This window comes from Jaculus jaculus, chromosome 5, assembly GCF_020740685.1.
Source record: "Jaculus jaculus isolate mJacJac1 chromosome 5, mJacJac1.mat.Y.cur, whole genome shotgun sequence".
NCBI lineage: Eukaryota > Metazoa > Chordata > Mammalia > Rodentia > Dipodidae > Jaculus > Jaculus jaculus.
Genome location: NC_059106.1, coordinates 99,717,270 through 99,735,133, shown reverse-complemented (window position 1 = coordinate 99,735,133; position 17,864 = coordinate 99,717,270). Strand labels below are relative to the sequence as shown.

The following is a 17,864-nucleotide window of genomic DNA, read 5'->3' as shown; positions in this document are numbered from 1 at the left end:
TGGACTCACAGTTACCATCCTGTCTTAGCCTCCAAGTGCTGAGTAAAGATGTGAGCCACCACACCTGGATTCAGGCCATTTCTAATTGATGGTCAGTCTTTTTTGAGATGGGGTCTTATATAACCCAATCTAGCTTCAAACTATGTAGCCAAAAATATTCATGAACTTCTGATCCTCTTGCATCCACCTCACAAATGCTAGAATCACAGGTATGTACCATGTCCAGCTTAGTACTGAATATTAACAGAACAGATCAGCAAAAGTAGCAAACATATAGATGAGTTCACTTGCTTGTCTGTTTTGTGAACCAGAGAGTTTGGGGAGACTTACAGGAGTTCCTCTTGCAGTTGACTCCATGAATGCATGCCTTTCTTCTTGCACTCTTGATTGCTCTCTAGCTCCTTAATCCTGTCACCCCGCTAGGGTCCTCTGGAAGTGGATTCTCCTTTCTCATTTAACAGCACAGGCAAGGAAAAATCTAAGCACAGAAAAGGTTGTCAACCTTTTGTCTGTATATATGTGAAAAGAGATAAATCTTACTCCTTCTCTTCTAGCTACAAGCGATATATTCCAGAAACATTGAACAAATCTATCAGACAGAGGAACCTTCTCACCAGAATGCGGATAAATAATGTTTTCAAGGACTTCCTTAAAGAATTTAACAACAAGACGATTTGTGACAGCAGTGTGTCCATGCATGACCTGAAGGTGAAATACCTTGCCACCTTGGAAACTTTGACAAAACATTATGGGGCTGAGATATTTGAGACTTCCATGTTACTAATTTCATCAGAAAATGAGATGAATTGGTTTCATTCGAATGACAGTGGTAACATTCTCTATGAAGTGATGGTGACTGGGAATCTTGGAATCCAGTGGCGTCAGAAACCAAATGTAAGTGACTGTTGGTGCCTGGTCTTAAATGACTTACTTATACTCTGTATCCCAGACTAGCTTTGAACTCATTTATTTTCCTATCTAAACTTCTAAGTGCTGAGGTTAAAGATGTTAGCATCCTGCTGTGTAGCCTGCCAGTATACCTGTGTGCATGTCCATTTCCCTAGAGACTAAATTTGTTGAATATAGAGGCCATGTATATATCCTCCCTACATCATACATGTGGCATGGTTGAGTTTATCTAAGTTGAGGCCATGTATATTTCCTCCCTACATCATACATGTGGCATGGTTGAGTTTATCTAAGTTGAGGCCATGTATATTTTCTCCCGACATCGTACATCTGGCACAATTGAGGCAAGAACTTAACTTAGGCAAACATCTGACTTCATGAAAAATGATAATCTTTTTGCATTATGAAGCTTTACTGAGATGCTTGTTTGGTTGTAGTAGGGATTGAACCTAGGGCCTTGGGCATACTGGGCTACCTTTCTTCTTTTTTCTCCCCTCCCCACTTTTGTTGTTGCAGCAAGTGCCCCAGGATTCAGTTCTCATGCCAGACAAGTGCTTTACCACTGGGCTTTACCTGTAGCTTCCTAGTGAGATATTTCTTGGATGAGGTTATAGAGCAAAGTCATTTAAGAGCATGGATTTTAAACCCAAGGAGACCTGTACAAATTCTAGCTCCATGCCTTAAGGCACATAGTCTTGTTGAGCATATCATTTATATGACAAACACAGGTATGGCTGTACCTTAGTGTCCAGGATACCATTTAGATACCAAGATCTGTAGATACCCAGATCTTGTGGTGTAATATTTGCATATACCCTACACACAGCCTCCAGTATACTTTTATTATCTGTAGATTGCTTTATAATGTCAATTATAATGCACACCCTGCACAAGTAGTTACACTGTACTTTAGAGAATAATGAGAAGAACATAGTCTACATATTCAGCACAGATACATTCAGTATTGGCCTGACTTACCTGTCCCATCTTTGGTTGATTGAGTCTATATATGCAGAAACAGTCAGTGGGTGTAGAACCCATGGATACAGTGATGACTACATTTTCTGTATCAAATCCATGTGGTTTGTGAAAGAAATAAATGACATTTAGACATAAAACCTGGCAGATAATAAATGCTGACTAAACAACTCTAGCTGCCATAATTATTTTATTAAGTAATATCAAGTTAAATGTAACAATCATTTTCCTTGTACTATTTTATTCTCATGCTAAAATGACATTGCCCAATTACCAAAGATTTTCTACATAGCAGTTACTGTATAGATCAGCTTGTGCCTGGTATTATGAAGATTCAAGAATATTCTATATTGTATAATTAGAGAAATGGAGGCTCAGAGATGACCTAACTGTTAAGTAGCTAGTAGAGGCAGAAACTTAATGTACAACTCTAATCTGTGTCACTCATGCTATTCAACATGCTTATATATGTGCAAATAGGTGGTGTTAAGTGTATATGCTGTTCAAACATGGGCACCTATTTTCTCTTGAAAATCCCTACTTCAGTTCAATTAAAAAGTCAAAACATTTGATTATAGAAGGAAGTATTTATGCTCTGCTCAGCCATATTTGCTCTTTGTCTAGGCTGAAGCACATGATCAGTCTGGAAGTATGGAGGCCTGTACTTAGCGCATGCCCTGTTATACCCTGTTGGACATGATAGAAGGAGTTAACTCTGAGTGCTTATTAAGGGTTCTTACTGATGTGAGGTCCCAGGGTTCCCTAGAAGGCAAGTCAGCCTTCTCTTCCTTGGACCTAGACCTTATGTGAACTTGCTAGAAGCACTGACCTTTAACCAATTTGAAAATGAGAAAACCCAGCTTAACCCTGACACTTATCAGATTGTTATATTATCAGATTGTTCCTGTTGAAAAGGAAAAAAATAAACTCAAACGGAAAAAACTGGAATATAAACATAAGAAAGAAGAGGAGAAAAACAAAATCCGGGATGAGTGGAACAACTTTTCATACTTCCCTGAAATCACTCACATTGTAATAAAGGAGTCTGTAGTCAGCATTAACAAGCAAGACAACAAAAAAATGGTAAGTTTTGCCCAACCTGGACATGGTGGCGAGAGGACAGTTGTGAGACTTGGAATTTCCAGAGTTCCTGTCCTTTAGAGAAAATCCTGCTTGTCTAATTTAAGCCAGAAAGTTCCATAGTGAGGCATTGTCAGTGTCTTTCAAGTTAAACTGGAAGATCCCAGTACCATTCTGGATCGACATGGATGGAAAGCCTAACTGGGGACTTGAGCAGGCTATCAGGTGAGTGGCAAGCCCCATGTCAACCTGTTGGGGTGTTGGGCTCACCTAATGACTCTTTGACAGTGGAAGGGGTGTCATCTCACTTTTTTTCTGTTATCACTTGAGGTCAATTTAAAAAACTGGGCCAATTTGGCAGGGAAGCAGGAACTCTTCCAAAAATCACATGTTTGTGTTACAGGAAGTCACAGCTGACATGTGAGGGGGGGTGCTTACAAAGTCAGGGTTTCAACAACAGGGATGGACCTCCTTTTGTCTAAAATGATGTCAGAAAAGTAATCGTGCTAAGGAAGAACTGGGTGATACATAACTGTTTGGAAAGCAGTTGGTTAGAATGTGTTGAAAGCCATTCAAAAATTAAGGGATTTTTTTACCTCTTAGAAATAAGATATAGGCAGAGGTTTTTGCATAAGAATGCCCCTTCTAGCCATTTCTAGTGTCAGCATACTGAAAACAACCTAGATGTACTAGTAGGAGGATGGAAAAATAAACCTTAGTTCACCTGACTGATGTCACACACTGAACTGCTAATGTTTTTGAAAATTTGGGAAGATGCCTTTGTAAATGGAAAAAAAAACAAAAACAAGAAGAACACAAAACCACAGACTATGAACCTTGCCCTTTAAGATGACACTGATTCTCTTCATGGAGTTTTAAGAGATGAGCACACACATCCTGAGAATAGGCATCCCATAGCCAACAACTTAGGTGAGTTTGAGATTTTTTTCATAGCCTTAGTCTATCTTCCCTTTTTTGATACAGACAGACACTAATTTTATCAAGAAAAACGTAGTGGAAAAAAGTGAAGAGAGAAATAAAAAAGTCCAGAGATGTTGGTAGAAAAATGGAAAAATGGGAGAATGAAAATGATGTTCATGGAGGATGTTGTAGATCCCTGGCTTTTGTGTGCTGTGCAGTGTTTGGAACCCTTACTCTGGTAATGTCTTGAGCCCATGTTATTTAGTTCTTAAAAGACCTTTAGATATAGGGGTGTCCATTTGAAATGGGGAAACTAAGATAATAGTAGAGAACAATAGGAACATGTGCAATATCTCATGGTAAAGTGTCGGAATTAGCCCAGGGCTGCCTGGTAGTGGCCCATACTTTTTGTCTATGTCACATTGGTTTCTAAGGTATTATTATCCCCCAGAGACTTTGAGGGAGCGAGCAAGAGAGAGGCTGGTATGTCTGTGGTATGGCTCTTCACTGTGGCTAGGCTCTAAGATGCAGGCAGAAGAGGAGAGGCACCAAATGGGAGTCCCATTTTATGAGCCTGCCCCACCCTGTTTGTACTGCTAGTTACATCTAGCACCCAGTTGTCCTCATTCTCAAGGTCCGAGTTCACCCTGTTGTCCTAGGCAGGTGATTGTGCCAAGTTACAGTGTTATGGAGAGAGCAAGAGCCAACCAAGAAGCACGAAATACCTATCTCCCTACACCAGCCTTAGGATGTGCCAGGCACCTCTGTTCTAATGACTTGACAAATGTCAGCTTTTAATTTGTATCCAACTCTGTGGGAAATAGATAGTCATCTCCATTTTAAAGAGGATGAAATAGAGGCATTAAAAAGTTAAATGTGGGCTGGAGAGTTAAGTTAGGGTATTTGCCTAAGAACACAGGTTCAATTCCCTAGTACCCGCATAAACCAGATGTACAATATGGCACATGTGTCTGGAGTTCGTTTGCATTGGCTGGAGGACCTGCTGTGCCCATTCTCTCTTTCTCTCTAAATAAATAAATTAATTAAATGTAAAAAAAGTAAAATAAGTTAAGGAACATGCCCAGGGCATAAATATTTGGTTAAACCATTTGAAATTGCCAAAAGATAACATTTTCCACCTATAGGAATAGCAAGTACATATGATTCAACCCAGTAGAAGGTAGAAATGCTGTGATCTGAATGTAGACAGGCTGGTTGCAGAGCCTGTGGCATGCCACTACCAGCTGTCATCTAAGCATCTTTCCTGCCCTTCCTCCTGTTGACAGCAATATTTTGATTGCTGGTCTTTCAGGAAAGTGTAATGCCAACAAGTTACCAAGTCCTGCTGGGATTTGTTTCTTCTCTCGGCATCTCCATGTTTCCCGTGTCTGTTCAGGCTTCTGCTCTCACGAACCTCGGGTATTTACATGGCAGGATGGTGCTGCTCTAGCCAGCCCCTCCTCTCACTCCAGAGCAGTGTCAATTTGCTTGTTAGAGATCCCTGAAGGTGGATGCCAGTCACACCTGAAGGAGTCCCCTTCCTGAGACACCCATTACTGCAGTGGTCCTTTTCTCTATGGACTCCTTTGCTCATAGCATCGGGGTGCCCTGATTTTGGCACCTCAACTCTCCCCATACCCTTTACTACCTTTCTGACTGGCTACTAATACCCACCTGTCTTGTTTCCCCTTACTGGTCGTCTTAGTTTTCTGTCACCTCATCGGCCTGTCCCTTCACTGGGTGGTAAAAACCTTGTTCTCCACTGTCCTTTTGCTAACCTTGATGGCTCAGATACTTGTACATTTTGTGAGTCAGAGCTCCACATCCTGACTTCAGGCCACTCTGCAGCAAGAGTGACCCATGGCTCCCCAGTCAGGCTCTGCTTAGGGATCAGTCAGTATGAACCCCTCCCTGTCTTCTTCAGGTGTTTTCCTGAACACTTTCCTTCATGGTAATGCCTTTCTTCTTCCTTGTGCTTTTGCTCTACTGCTTCCTGTGTTTCCTTCTGTAAATACCTAGAAATCCCTTTCAGGTAGTGCCTGGAACCATTCCCGGATTAGAACTCAGGGGTGTCGCCCTTTTCCACTCTGATGATATGAAGCAGCTCGCTCACATGCACGCACGCGCATGTATACACACACGCACACATTCTCTCTCTCTCTCTCTCTCTCTCACAAAGTGTTATATTTTCCTTGGTGTTGGTACAAAGTACCCAACCAAAAGCAGCTGATGGGAGGACTTTTTTTTTTTCTATGTTGGCTTATAGTGTGGAGAGAAAGATTTGTGGTGGCAGGGAAAAGCATGACATAAACAGAGGCTGGACATCAACTCTGCCACAGCAGGTGGAAATCATAAGAAGGAGAGTGAGCCAAACAAATTCTGGTACAGGGGAGCTGACTATAACACCCCTAAGCCATCCCACAACACACCTCCTCCAGCAAGGTTTATCTCCCAAATTGCCATCACCTGGGACCAAGCGTTCAAAACACATGAATTTATGCAGGATATGTTTCACACTACCCAAAACAGGAACAGTGCCACGTCAGTAGGGTTGTTCTGTGCCAGAACTCACACTGTCTGTGTTTCATGTGCTGACACCAGGGACATCCCCCTCTGTCTGTTGTGCCCTAAGACCAGAGCTCCCCACTCTGCCTGTTGTGTGCTGAGACCAGAGCTCCCCCTCTGCCTGTTGTATGTTGAGACCAGAGTTCCCCACTCTGCCTGTTGTGTGCTGAGACCAGAGCTCCCCCTCTGCCTGTTGCGTGTAGAGACCAGAGCTCCCCTTCTGTCTGTTGTGAGCTGAAACCAGAGGTCCCCCTCTGCCTGTTGTGTGCTGAGACCAGAGCTCCCCCTCTGCCTGTTGTGTGCTGAGACCAGAGCTCCCCACTCTGCCTGTTGTGTGCTGAGACCAGAGTTCCTCCTCTGCCTGTTGTGTGCTGAGACCAGAGCTCCCCACTCTACCTGTTGTGTGCTGAGACCAGAGTTCTTCCTCTGCCTGTTGTGTGCTGAGACCAGAACTCCCCCTCTGCCTGTTGTATGTTGAGACCAGAGCTCCCCCTCTACCTGTTGTGTGCTGAGACCAGAGTTCCTCCTCTGCCTGTTGTGTGCTGAGACCAGAGTTCCTCCTCTGCCTGTTGTGTGCTGAGACCAGAGCTCCCCCTCTGCCTGTTGTATGTTGAGACCAGAGCTCCCCCTCTACCTGTTGTGTGCTGAGACCAGAGTTCTTCCTCTGCCTGTTGTGTGTTGAGACCAGAGTTCCCCACTCTGCCTGTTGTGTGCTGAGACCATAGTTCCTCCTCTGCCTGTTGTGTGCTGAGACCAGAACTCCCCCTCTGCCTGTTGTGTGTTGAGACCAGAGCTCCTCACTCTGCCTGTTGTGTGCTGAGACCAGAGCTCCCCCTTTGCCTGTTGCGTGTAGAGACCAGAGCTCCCCTTCTGTCTGTTGTGAGCTGAAACCAGAGGGCCCCCTCTGCCTGTTGTGTGCTGAGACCAGAGCTCCCCCTTTGCCTGTTGCATGTAGAGACCAGAGCTCCCCTTCTGTCTGTTGTGAGCTGAAACCAGAGGGCCCCCTCTGCCTGTTGTGTGCTGAGACCAGAGTTCCCCCTCTGCCTGTTGTGTGTTGAGACCAGAGCTCCCCCTCTACCTGTTGTGTGTTGAGACCAGAGTTCCTCCTCTGCCTGTTGTGTGCTGAGACCAGAACTCCCCCTCTGCCTGTTGTGTGTTGAGACCAGAGTTCCCCACTCTGCCTGTTGTGTGCTGAGACCATAGTTCCTCCTCTGCCTGTTGTGTGCTGAGACCAGAACTCCCCCTCTGCCTGTTGTGTGTTGAGATCATCGTTCCTCCTCTGCCTGTTGTGTGTTGAGACCAGAGCTCCCCACTCTGCCTGTTGTGTGCTGAGACCAGAGCTCCCCCTCTGCCTGTTGCGTGTAGAGACCAGAGCTCCACTTCTGTCTGTTGTGAGCTGAAACCAGAGGGCCCCCTCTGCCTGTTGTGTGTTGAGACCAGAGCTCCCCACTCTGCTTGTTGTGTGCTGAGACCAGAGCTCCCCCTCTGCCTGTTGTGTGCTGAGACCAGAGTTCCCCCTCTGCCTGTTGTGTGCTGAGACCAGAGTTCCCCCTCTGCCTGTTGTGTGCTGAGACCAGAACTCCCCCTCTGCCTGCTGTGTGTTGAGACCAGAGCTCCCCACTCTGCCTGTTGTGTGCTGAGACCAGAGCTCCCCCTCTGCCTGTTGCGTGTAGAGACCAGAGCTCCCCTTCTGTCTGTTGTGAGCTGAAACCAGAGGTCCCCCTCTGCCTGTTGTGTGCTGAGACCAGAGTTCTTCCTCTGCCTGTTGTGTGCTGAGACCAGAGTTCCCCCTCTGCCTGTTGTGTGCTGAGACCAGAACTCCCCCTCTGCCTGCTGTGTGTTGAGACCAGAGCTCCCCACTCTGCCTGTTGTGTGCTGAGACCAGAGCTCCCCCTCTGCCTGTTGCGTGTAGAGACCAGAGCTCCCCTTCTGTCTGTTGTGAGCTGAAACCAGAGGGCCCCCTCTGCCTGTTGTGTGCTGAGACCAGAGTTCCCCCTCTGCCTGTTTTGTGTTGAGACCAGAGCTCCCCCTCTACCTGTTGTGTGTTGAGACCAGAGTTCCTCCTCTGCCTGTTGTGTGCTGAGACCAGAACTCCCCCTCTGCCTGTTGTGTGTTGAGACCAGAGTTCCCCGCTCTGCCTGTTGTGTGCTGAGACCAGAGTTCCTCCTCTGCCTGTTGTGTGTTGAGACCAGAGTTCCTCCTCTGCCTGTTGTGTGTTGAGACCAGAGCTCCCCACTCTGCCTGTTGTGTGCTGAGACCAGAGTGCCTCATCTGCTTCTCCTGTTCTCCATGCTTGTGCTTCTGCTGCTCTGATTCATGCTGGTTTTTCTCCTGTCCAGACCCAGAAAGCAACTTCTTGGCAGGTTTTCCTGCATACCACGGTCCCTCTTCCCCTTTCTTCTTCCCACTCACATGCATTGTTTAGTGTCTGGTGGTCTTATTGAGATAGTAGATGGGAAGGAGTAGACAAGTGAAGTCCTGTGTGTCAGTGCAAGAGGTAGAGTCACTATCCCTGGCTGGTTTCCCTGGGAGGTCCTGCAGTCTATGCTGATTCTCACTTGTTGGCCACCTAGGATATATATGATATACATGATATAACTGGTTATGTCTTCTCTCTCAACAGGAACTGAAGCTGTCTTCTCACGAGGAGGCCTTGTCCTTTGTGTCCCTGGTAGATGGCTACTTCAGGCTCACAGCAGATGCCCACCATTACCTCTGCACTGATGTGGCTCCTCCACTGATTGTCCACAACATACAGAATGGCTGCCATGGTCCAATCTGGTTGGTTCTAAAATGCTTTCAGTTGTCTTTGGTGTGAAAAGAGTCCAAGTTGTAATAGTAAGAAGTCTAGTCTCCTTATCCCCAGACTTATTCAGGATGGGACAATTGGCTGTGCTGGTTGGCACCTAAGGGCTGCCTTCCTATCTCTGTCTGCTAACTGTGCTTCGACTAGGCCTTCCTACATTTTGTGTTGTGGTTCTTACCATAGCCCCAGCTCCTCCCTTACTCTGCTTTTCACAGTGTAACCAAGCAATGCCGGGTTCTTAACCCCATGCCATGTTCAACACTGGGCACTTCAAGGAACACAGAATGTAGAACTGAACACTTGACAGGGTACTAAACATAGTTGAGTTAGTTCAATCCAAGAAACTGGAAAAATGGTAAGGAGGGACTCCAAGTAGGTCAGCGTTAAGGCCAGGAGGAGTTTCTCAGGCTGCCTTTGCCCACCTGTATCTCAGAACTGGAAGCTTGTATGGACGCTTCTGATGATGGGACAGGCAGTGATGTTCCCGGCAGCTGTACAGTGGTGGTTCTCAGGGACTGTATAGCTTTCCTGTCTGAAAGAGAGTGGCATGTGGCTTCTCTGTAGTGTCTTCTAGCCTTTGAGAGATTAGGGGCTCACTGTACTTACTCACATGTGTCTGCCCTCCAGACAAAAGAAGGCCCTTATTCTTCAGTTCTGAGGAAGAGCTTCTTCCGTTGCTTTCTATATGCCATACTTTCCCTTTTCTTCCTGTCTGTGTTACCTGTGCAACAGGTAGTTTGGTGATGGTGTGGTTGCTGCCTTGGAGAGGCTCATGAAGTCAGAGAAATGCAGAGGATGTAGAACAATGAGCTTCCCACCATCAAAGCATCTTCCTCTGGTGTTCCAACTTCAGTTGAGCCTTGGGGTACTAGTACTTGCGTTTCCCCAGGTTTAGGATGCTCTTCCTCTGAGATCTCCATGGCATCTCCTCCTCCTTTCAGGTGTCAGTCAGCTATTGGCTTATCCATGAATTCTTCCCTGACTTCCTTCTTTTTTTATTCTCCCCTTATCTTTCATCTGCACCTGTATCACATTCACCCTGGCCCTTTCACTCTGCTTTTGTCTTCTATCAGTGGCACTCCTTATCTTCTTACTACCTGTGGTTAGTTTCTTGTCTGACTCCTCTCCTTTTCTGGAATATGAGCCTCCTGAAAGTCACACAGTATCTGCATTGCTCATAGCTCTCCCAGCATACCCAGCAGAACCTGGCAGAGAAAAGGTGTTTAAAGAACTTGTTGAAGGATTGAGTGTTGCATGTTCTGTGGGAGGCCAAAACTCATACTTTCTTAGTAGTCCGCATTCAAATTGGATTGCACATTGAAGAGTTAGTGGTAGTTTTCTGGGTCTTAAAGAGGAGCTGGAGTGTATGTCCCAGATGAGTGAGCAGCATGTGAGAGGTCACAGTTGGAGAGATCTCAAACTCTCTGCTTTTCTAGAGCACGTCTACCACGTCACCTTCCGCCAACACTTAGTGAGGAACACTCAGATAGCCTTGACGTTTATTAGCCAGCACCCAAGTGCTCTCAGTGTGCCAGCATCCACTAGTCCTGGAAATACAAAGGACGATGAGGCATTTTCCCTTCTGTTGTCTTTTGTGTGTATGAGACTCACTAAGTTAAATTAGGGTTGCTTGCATGAACATGGGTCAGAGTTATTTACTGGAGTATGGGCAGCTTACTACTGGCTCCACTGAAGAACATGATTCTCTCTGCCCCAGCAACTATTAACTGCCAGTAGGTACTCTGGGAGCGGGGCAGTCTTATAAGCCCCCCCACCCAATTGATGATGGAATGTTGATGGGGTCAGCCTTGTGGAGAAAACCACAGCTACTATGAGTTTGGGAGTATAATGGCTACCTCCCTTCTAACATCTTTTTACTCTTCATTGATATATTGATCCAATCTGTTACTGTATCAGTTACTTTTTTGTTATAGTGAACAAATTACCTGACCAGAAGCAACTTAAGGAAGGATCTATGAGGATAGCTTCCATCATGGTGAGGAAGGCATATTTGGAAGGAATGGAGAGCTGGCTTATCATCATATAGCCAGGCAGCAGAGTGAACAAGAAGTGAATCTGGGCTGTAAAACCCCAACACCTGCCCCCATGACCCACTTCCAGCAAGGCTTTATCTCCTAAGTGTTCCACAACCTTTTCCTAATAGCACCACCATTTGGGGGGGGGGGCATTTTACATTCAAAGCAAAACATTCTATCCCTATCCCTTGTAGGCTCATGGCCATCTCATGATACAACATGCATTCAGTCCAACTTCAGAAGTCTTCATAGTTGTTAATAGTCCCAATACTATTCAAAAGTTACAAGTCTCTTCTGGGACTTGAGACAATCTCTTGACTGAGACTCCCTGTAAAGAATTTTTTTTTTAAATCTGTTCTAGTACATAATGGCATAGAATAAACATTTTTATTTCAAAAGGGATGAATGAGCACATAGCAAGGAAGACTAAACTAAGCCAGCAGGGCAGACACAAATTCTGCAGCTCCATGTCTCATGTTTGTGATGGAGCCACCCGACTCTAAAAGGCCTCAGTACTTCCGCACTGCAGCTCTGCTTACAGTAGTACTCATGACCTCTTTCTTGTTTGAATCCACTCTGAGCCTATAGCTTCCCTTGGTGGATATGCCTTGGTTCTGCCATTTCCAATATCCTGGGGGACTCCATTGCAATTTAGGCTTAACCTTTATACAGCTTCACCCAAGGACCACTCAGCTGTTCCTTGCAGGGGGACTCTAAACTTGCCAAATATTGCTTAGCCTCAGTGACTCTAGAACTGTGATGACCCCCTCGATCTTCCATTTTTCATATCTTTTAAGCCAGTATCACATAGACAATGCTGCCAAGGTCTGCTACCAGTTTGGTATGGAGTCTCAACCCTTGGATCTCAGCTGTAGTGCCTCTGAGCCTGGTTGCTGAGTATGAAAATACTTTCCTAGACAGCTGATTTTGAGAAGGGATCTCTCTTTGGCATTTTTACCTTCAGACCTTGTCCTTTCAAAATAATTTGCATTCTCACAAGCTACTGCTTCAGTGTGTGGGGTCTTGGCCTCAGGACATTTTTCCTTCTGTCCTGGTGCAGAGCAGTAGGCTGCTCTTTAATGGTGCTAATCTCCTTAACAGTTTACATGCTTGTGGAAAGTTTCAGTCTTGCGCTTATCTTTTTGCTCTGTTTATTGTTCTTGTTCATTGTGGACTTGAGTAAGAGCAATCAGGCTATACCACAGCAAGAATGCTGGGCTGTCTTGAAATTAGTCCAGTTCCTTTAAAAAAAAAAAATTATTAACTTATTTATTAGAAAGAGAGAGAATGGGTGGGTTAGGGCCTCTAGCCACTGCAAACAAGCTCCAGACTGGTGCACCAGCTTGTGCATCTGACTTTATGTGAGTACTGGGGAATTGAACTTGGGTCTTTAGGCTTTTCAGGCAAGCATCTTAACTGCTGAGCCATCTCTCCAGCCCTAGTCCATTTCCTTTAAATTCAACTTCACTTGATTTTTCTGCTGCAAGGCAGAATACAGTCAGTTGCTTTGCCAAAGGAACTGTCTCTATCCTCAGTACATGTTCTCCTCTAAAACCTCCTGAGTTAGGCCTTCACTGTCCATGTTTCTCTCCAAACCCCGTACTACCACCACAGTGGCCCATTGAGCCTTGGTTACAGCCTTTTAAGGTTTCTCCAGTCCAACAATTCAAACTCTTTAACATCCTTCTTGCAAATCAGTCCAAAGACCTATAAATCACATGGTCAGGTTTTATCACAGCAATGGCCCCATTATTGGTACCAATTTCTATATCAGTCAAAGCAATGAGAAACATTGTTGTGAAAAAGTATTTGATCCAGAGGCAACTTACAGAAGGAAAGGGTTTATTTTGGCTTATACCTCCAGGGGCCTACATTCCATCATGGTAGAAAAAGTATACTGGCAAAAGCAGGTCGTTGGTTTATCACCTTGAAGCAGGAAACAGAAGGCAAACACAAAGTGGGGCCAGGATATAAACCTCAAGGTCAGGCCCTAGTGACCCACCTCCTCCAGCAAGGTCTCACAGTCTTTACAAACAGTTTCACTGGCTGGGCACCAAGTGTTCAAACCTGTGGGGGAACATTTTATATTCTAGCAGTTATTGATCATTGGGGAGCCAGCAGTAAACAAAGCAAATGTGACTGACTGCCTGCCCCCATGAGGCTCCTGTTCCAGTAAAGGGTCTGAAAGTACTGACCAGGGCCCCACTGATATGTCTTGGCAGCTCATCACCAGCTTTGGACAGCATTCTAGTGGTGAGAGCTGAAGATACTCTAGGGAGCTGGAGGATAAGCAGGCAAGGCTCAGTGTGTTGGGCAACAGCAGGGCACACCGTGTGGGGCAACAGCCAGGCTCAGCGTGGGGGGACAGAGGGCTTGGCGTGGGGGGGACAGCAGGGCTGGGCGTGTGGGGGACAGCAGGGCTCGGCGTGTGGGGGTCAGGAGGGCGTGGTGTGTTGGGCAACTGCAGGTGAGTTCTCTTCTAGACTTTGGAGGCTCAGTCTGTCTTACGCTCTTTGGTGTCACCACATGCTTCATATGTCAAATCAGATAGGACATTAGGACCCTTGCAAAATTCCCTTGAGACAATTCAGGGAAGTCGGTCCCTCTTTGGACTAAAGTGTTGGGTGTGAGCTCTTTATCCCTTTGCCTGTTTTTCTCTCCAGCACAGAATATGCCATCAACAAGCTGCGGCAAGAAGGGAGTGAAGAGGGTATGTATGTGCTGAGGTGGAGCTGTACCGACTTTGACAACATCCTCATGACGGTCACCTGCTTTGAAAAGTCTGAGGTCAGTCAGGGCAAAGGTGTGGGCTGAGTGATAGGGCTCCAGGGTATTACCAGATTCAGGAACTATGAAGTAGAACGCCACTCTAGACCAGGTGGGATAGACCAGCCAGGGTCTCTGGGAATGTTCTGGGTAGTCTAGCAAGAACACCGTGTCATAGAGAGGAGTCTGTCCTGAAGAGGCTGAACCCATGTTCTTTGTACATGGCTCTTTCTTCCTCCATCCCATGGCAGCAGGACTGTGGCTTTGGAAGGCAGACTGTGACTCTCTGTGAACTTTAGTATAATTATCTAGAGTGGCATATTTTAGATTCAGTGCCAAGATTGTCACATATCCTATGTTGTGCCTTACTGTGGCATTTTCTGGTGTGGACCAGTGCCAAAATAACACTTTATGAACATGGCCTAACAGTTTTCCACAGTGACAGTGTCACTTTAACAGATAAAGTACTGTCCAATGGTTTGACATAAGTAAAGTTGTTTATTAAGTAGACATCCAAATGTGATTGGAAGCTGAGAATTATGTGAGAAATCCAGACTGCTAAGATTTTAGTCAGAATTACTGAATCACTAGATTTCAAAAGACTTTGTTATTTACCTAGGTTGGTTTTTGAGTGCTCTGTGGAATATTTTAGATGCTGGTAAGTTTTTTAGTGGTAGTCTACATAAAACCACTAGTTTTAGTTGGGCTCAGCATGGGCAGGGACAGCTGGGTTGAGAGGAGCTATCTAGATGCAGGCTAGGTAGTAACCTACAACACAGAAGAGAATGGTACAAGAGAACTTCTGGGATTGGCCTCCATCAGGTGTGGGAAGGAATTGCTGCCGAGTGGCTTGGCCAAACCCAATGGGCACTCCTGGATAGCCAGACCTCAATCTTGTTTGGGCTCAGTAGCTCAGAACTTGTTAGGCTTGTTGCCTCACAGGGTACCTGTCTTTGAATATTCACCAGTCTGGGAAAAGTTTAATATTTTAGGATGGATGGTATATGAGCTAGCCAAGCCTGCTGAGGTGAATCACTTTATACTATACAAAGAAGGTCAGAGGTTAAGTAGCATGGATGACCTGGTATCCAGGTTCCCTAGAGAAAGAGAAGTCATAGGTAGGTTTCATTTCAGCTCACCAGGCATAGGGCTAAACATTTTACATCCATGTTCTTGGGTAAGCTTTATAGTGGCAATAAAACAGGTGATGGCATCTCATTGTATAGATAAGTAACCTTGTGAACATTAAGACTGTAAATTTCTTTCTTTCTTTCTTTCTTTCTTTTTTTTTTTTTTTTTTTTTTTTTTTTTTTTTTTTTTTGGTTTTTCAAGGTAGGGTCTCACTCTGGTCCAGGCTGACCTGGAATTAACTCTGTCATCTCAGGGTGGCCTTGAACTCATGGCAATCCTCCTACCACTGCCTCCTGAGTGCTGGGATTAAAGGCATGCATCACCAAGGATTGTAAATTTCATGTCCTAGCTTACACCATGAGTGGTCTTCCTGGCCCTCATTCTCAACCACTAAGATAGTCTGAAGGGCTCAATTTGAAAGGGTTCTCAGTGACCTTTCCTATCTCAATCCATACTTCACAATATTGCTAATTTTTATAAAATATGTTTTAAGATATCGTTATTTAACCATAGCAACGTTTTCATGACTTTTGTCTTACGGGTAAATACCCAAGTGACTCTTGTGTAGCTATAATGGCTCTGTAAGCTGTAGTGTTGACATTATTTTACCAGTGCCTTCTCCTGGATTCTGTTTTATTATTGACTTACTGGTTGACTAGTTTATCTGTTGCCATAAGGTTTGAATACTTCTTAGATGTGTTGAGTATTCTGTAATGTTAACATATCCATTGTACATTTGTCTCACACCATTCTAAGCAGGTAGTTTCTGGTTGTTCTGAATTGCAGGTGTTGGGTGGCCAGAAGCAGTTTAAGAACTTTCAGATAGAAGTACAAAAGGGCCGCTACAGCCTGCATGGCTCAGCTGACCACTTCCCCAGCCTGAGAGACCTCATGAACCACCTCAAGAAGCAGATCCTGCGCACAGACAACATCAGCTTCGTACTAAAGCGCTGCTGCCAGCCCAAGCCCCGAGGTAAAGACTGTCTCTACTGGACCAGCCTTGTCCCTTCAGGGATGTCCTTTGCTGCATGGTGATACTTTGAGACCCAGATAGACCAAAAGCACTGGCTGGTTTAGAGAAAGTAACCCCTTACTCACAGGTTTAAGGTGTTTTTCTTTGAGTTATATTGCAAGTCTGTCCCCAAGTCAAATCATATGCCATGAGTGTCAGTGTCTTCTGTGTGAAGAACAAACCCTATCTCAGATTGCAAAAAGACACATGGTTGGGATTAGTAAGTAGGAGCATACATCTGTGTTCTTTTCCATGGAGTGGCTTGAGAGCTCACCAGTCTTTGGTTTATTTATCAGAGAAGTATTCCTGGTGTATCTTTGTGCCAAGAACTATGCTTGATGGAAAGACTCAGAAATGTCCAAGACCCAGTCCCTTTTCTCAGAGGGTGTCTAGTCAAATACAGAAATGTTATAGCTCAGTGACACTGCCTCAGTATGTCACTAGTGTTTTAACTAATACACAAAATCTCTATCATTCCCTGGGGGTGAAATGAAAGAGATAGCCAATACTCTGAGTCACATGACCTGGCAGGCTGTGCATGGATAATGAAAACAAGGTGGCAGTTAAGTGAGGGCATCCCAGCAGAGATGGAAGCATGTGCTAGGCCACAGTGCCAGACTAGGCAGGTGTGTAGAGGGGTGCTGGGGGGTAGTGGGGGCTTAGGAGAAGTGAGGATGGACTGAGGAGAATAGGGTTAGGGTTGGGGTAGGTCTTGGCTGCCATACCAAGAAGTTGGGACTTTTTTTCCTACAGGCAATGGGGACTACAGCTCTTGTTTTAGCCTCTTTTTTGTTCAAGTGCAGGTAGATTTATAGCCCCAGAGTGTGAGCATGGAAAGACACTTCAAGGTTACCTAATCAAGAGCCTCATCTTATAGATAAGAAAAGTGGGGCTCAGAAAAGTTAAGTGAATCTCATTGAAGGTCAAAGTCAAAGGACTTGAGTGCTAGGTCTAACTTGATGACCCTTAGAACTCTATGACCTCAAAGAGAAATTGCTACTGACAACCCAGATCAAAGCAGCCCCTGTCTGAGACCATCTTTTTCTTTGAGTCTTCACATCAGGAGTGAGCAGAGGAAGCCACCAGAGCAGAAAGGTTCTGGGTTCCTTTTTAGAGGTGCTAGGGAATAGGCCCAGGGCCTCATGTTCACCAGGCAAGTGCTTCGCAGCTGACCTGCGCCTCCAGCCCTGAGGCCTGGGTTCTGGGAGGGTTTTTTTTTTTTTTTTTTTGATCCTTGGCAGGTCACTAAACTTGAAAGCAGGGCTCTTGTTGATCAGACATGGTTACCTGCCAGTCTCTGGAAGTAACTGCAGTCTTTGTTTTTATGCTGTTCACAGCTGTTTCATGTTCACAGAGGTAAAAAACAGACCTGCCTCTTAGCCATGAGACCTCAGTGATTATTAAATCCTTAGAGTCCAAGGGCCCTGTTTACTCATATTAAAAGCAGCTTTACTTCTCGTGGAATTCATGGTTTCTAGGGGAGGAGAGCAGCCTTCAGAGTGGAGAATGCTAGAGATGGAATGTGATATCCTCATAGGGTTCCTGTTGGGAGGCATCTGACTTAGATGTCACCTTTATCAGTACAGATCTGGAAGCCAGTAGCTGTGAATGGAAAAGTGCAAGAACACCATTGAACTGTGCTCATGTGGTCTCTCTTCAA

The 17,864-nt window shown here is 45.3% G+C and overlaps 1 protein-coding gene across 2 annotated transcripts in view; it reads left to right on the top strand.

Moving 5' to 3' along the window:
• The window catches only part of Jak1 (Janus kinase 1), a 148,118-nt gene that overhangs the window by 101,081 nt on the left and 29,173 nt on the right, over positions 1 to 17,864 (top strand). For both annotated transcript variants that reach the window (XM_045150128.1, XM_045150129.1), the window contains 5 exons: positions 555 to 894; positions 2,785 to 2,970; positions 9,077 to 9,234; positions 13,959 to 14,082; positions 15,979 to 16,165. In XM_045150128.1, the coding sequence (XP_045006063.1) occupies positions 555 to 894; positions 2,785 to 2,970; positions 9,077 to 9,234; positions 13,959 to 14,082; positions 15,979 to 16,165 (995 nt within the window). The remainder of the gene's footprint in view (positions 1 to 554; positions 895 to 2,784; positions 2,971 to 9,076; positions 9,235 to 13,958; positions 14,083 to 15,978; positions 16,166 to 17,864) is intronic.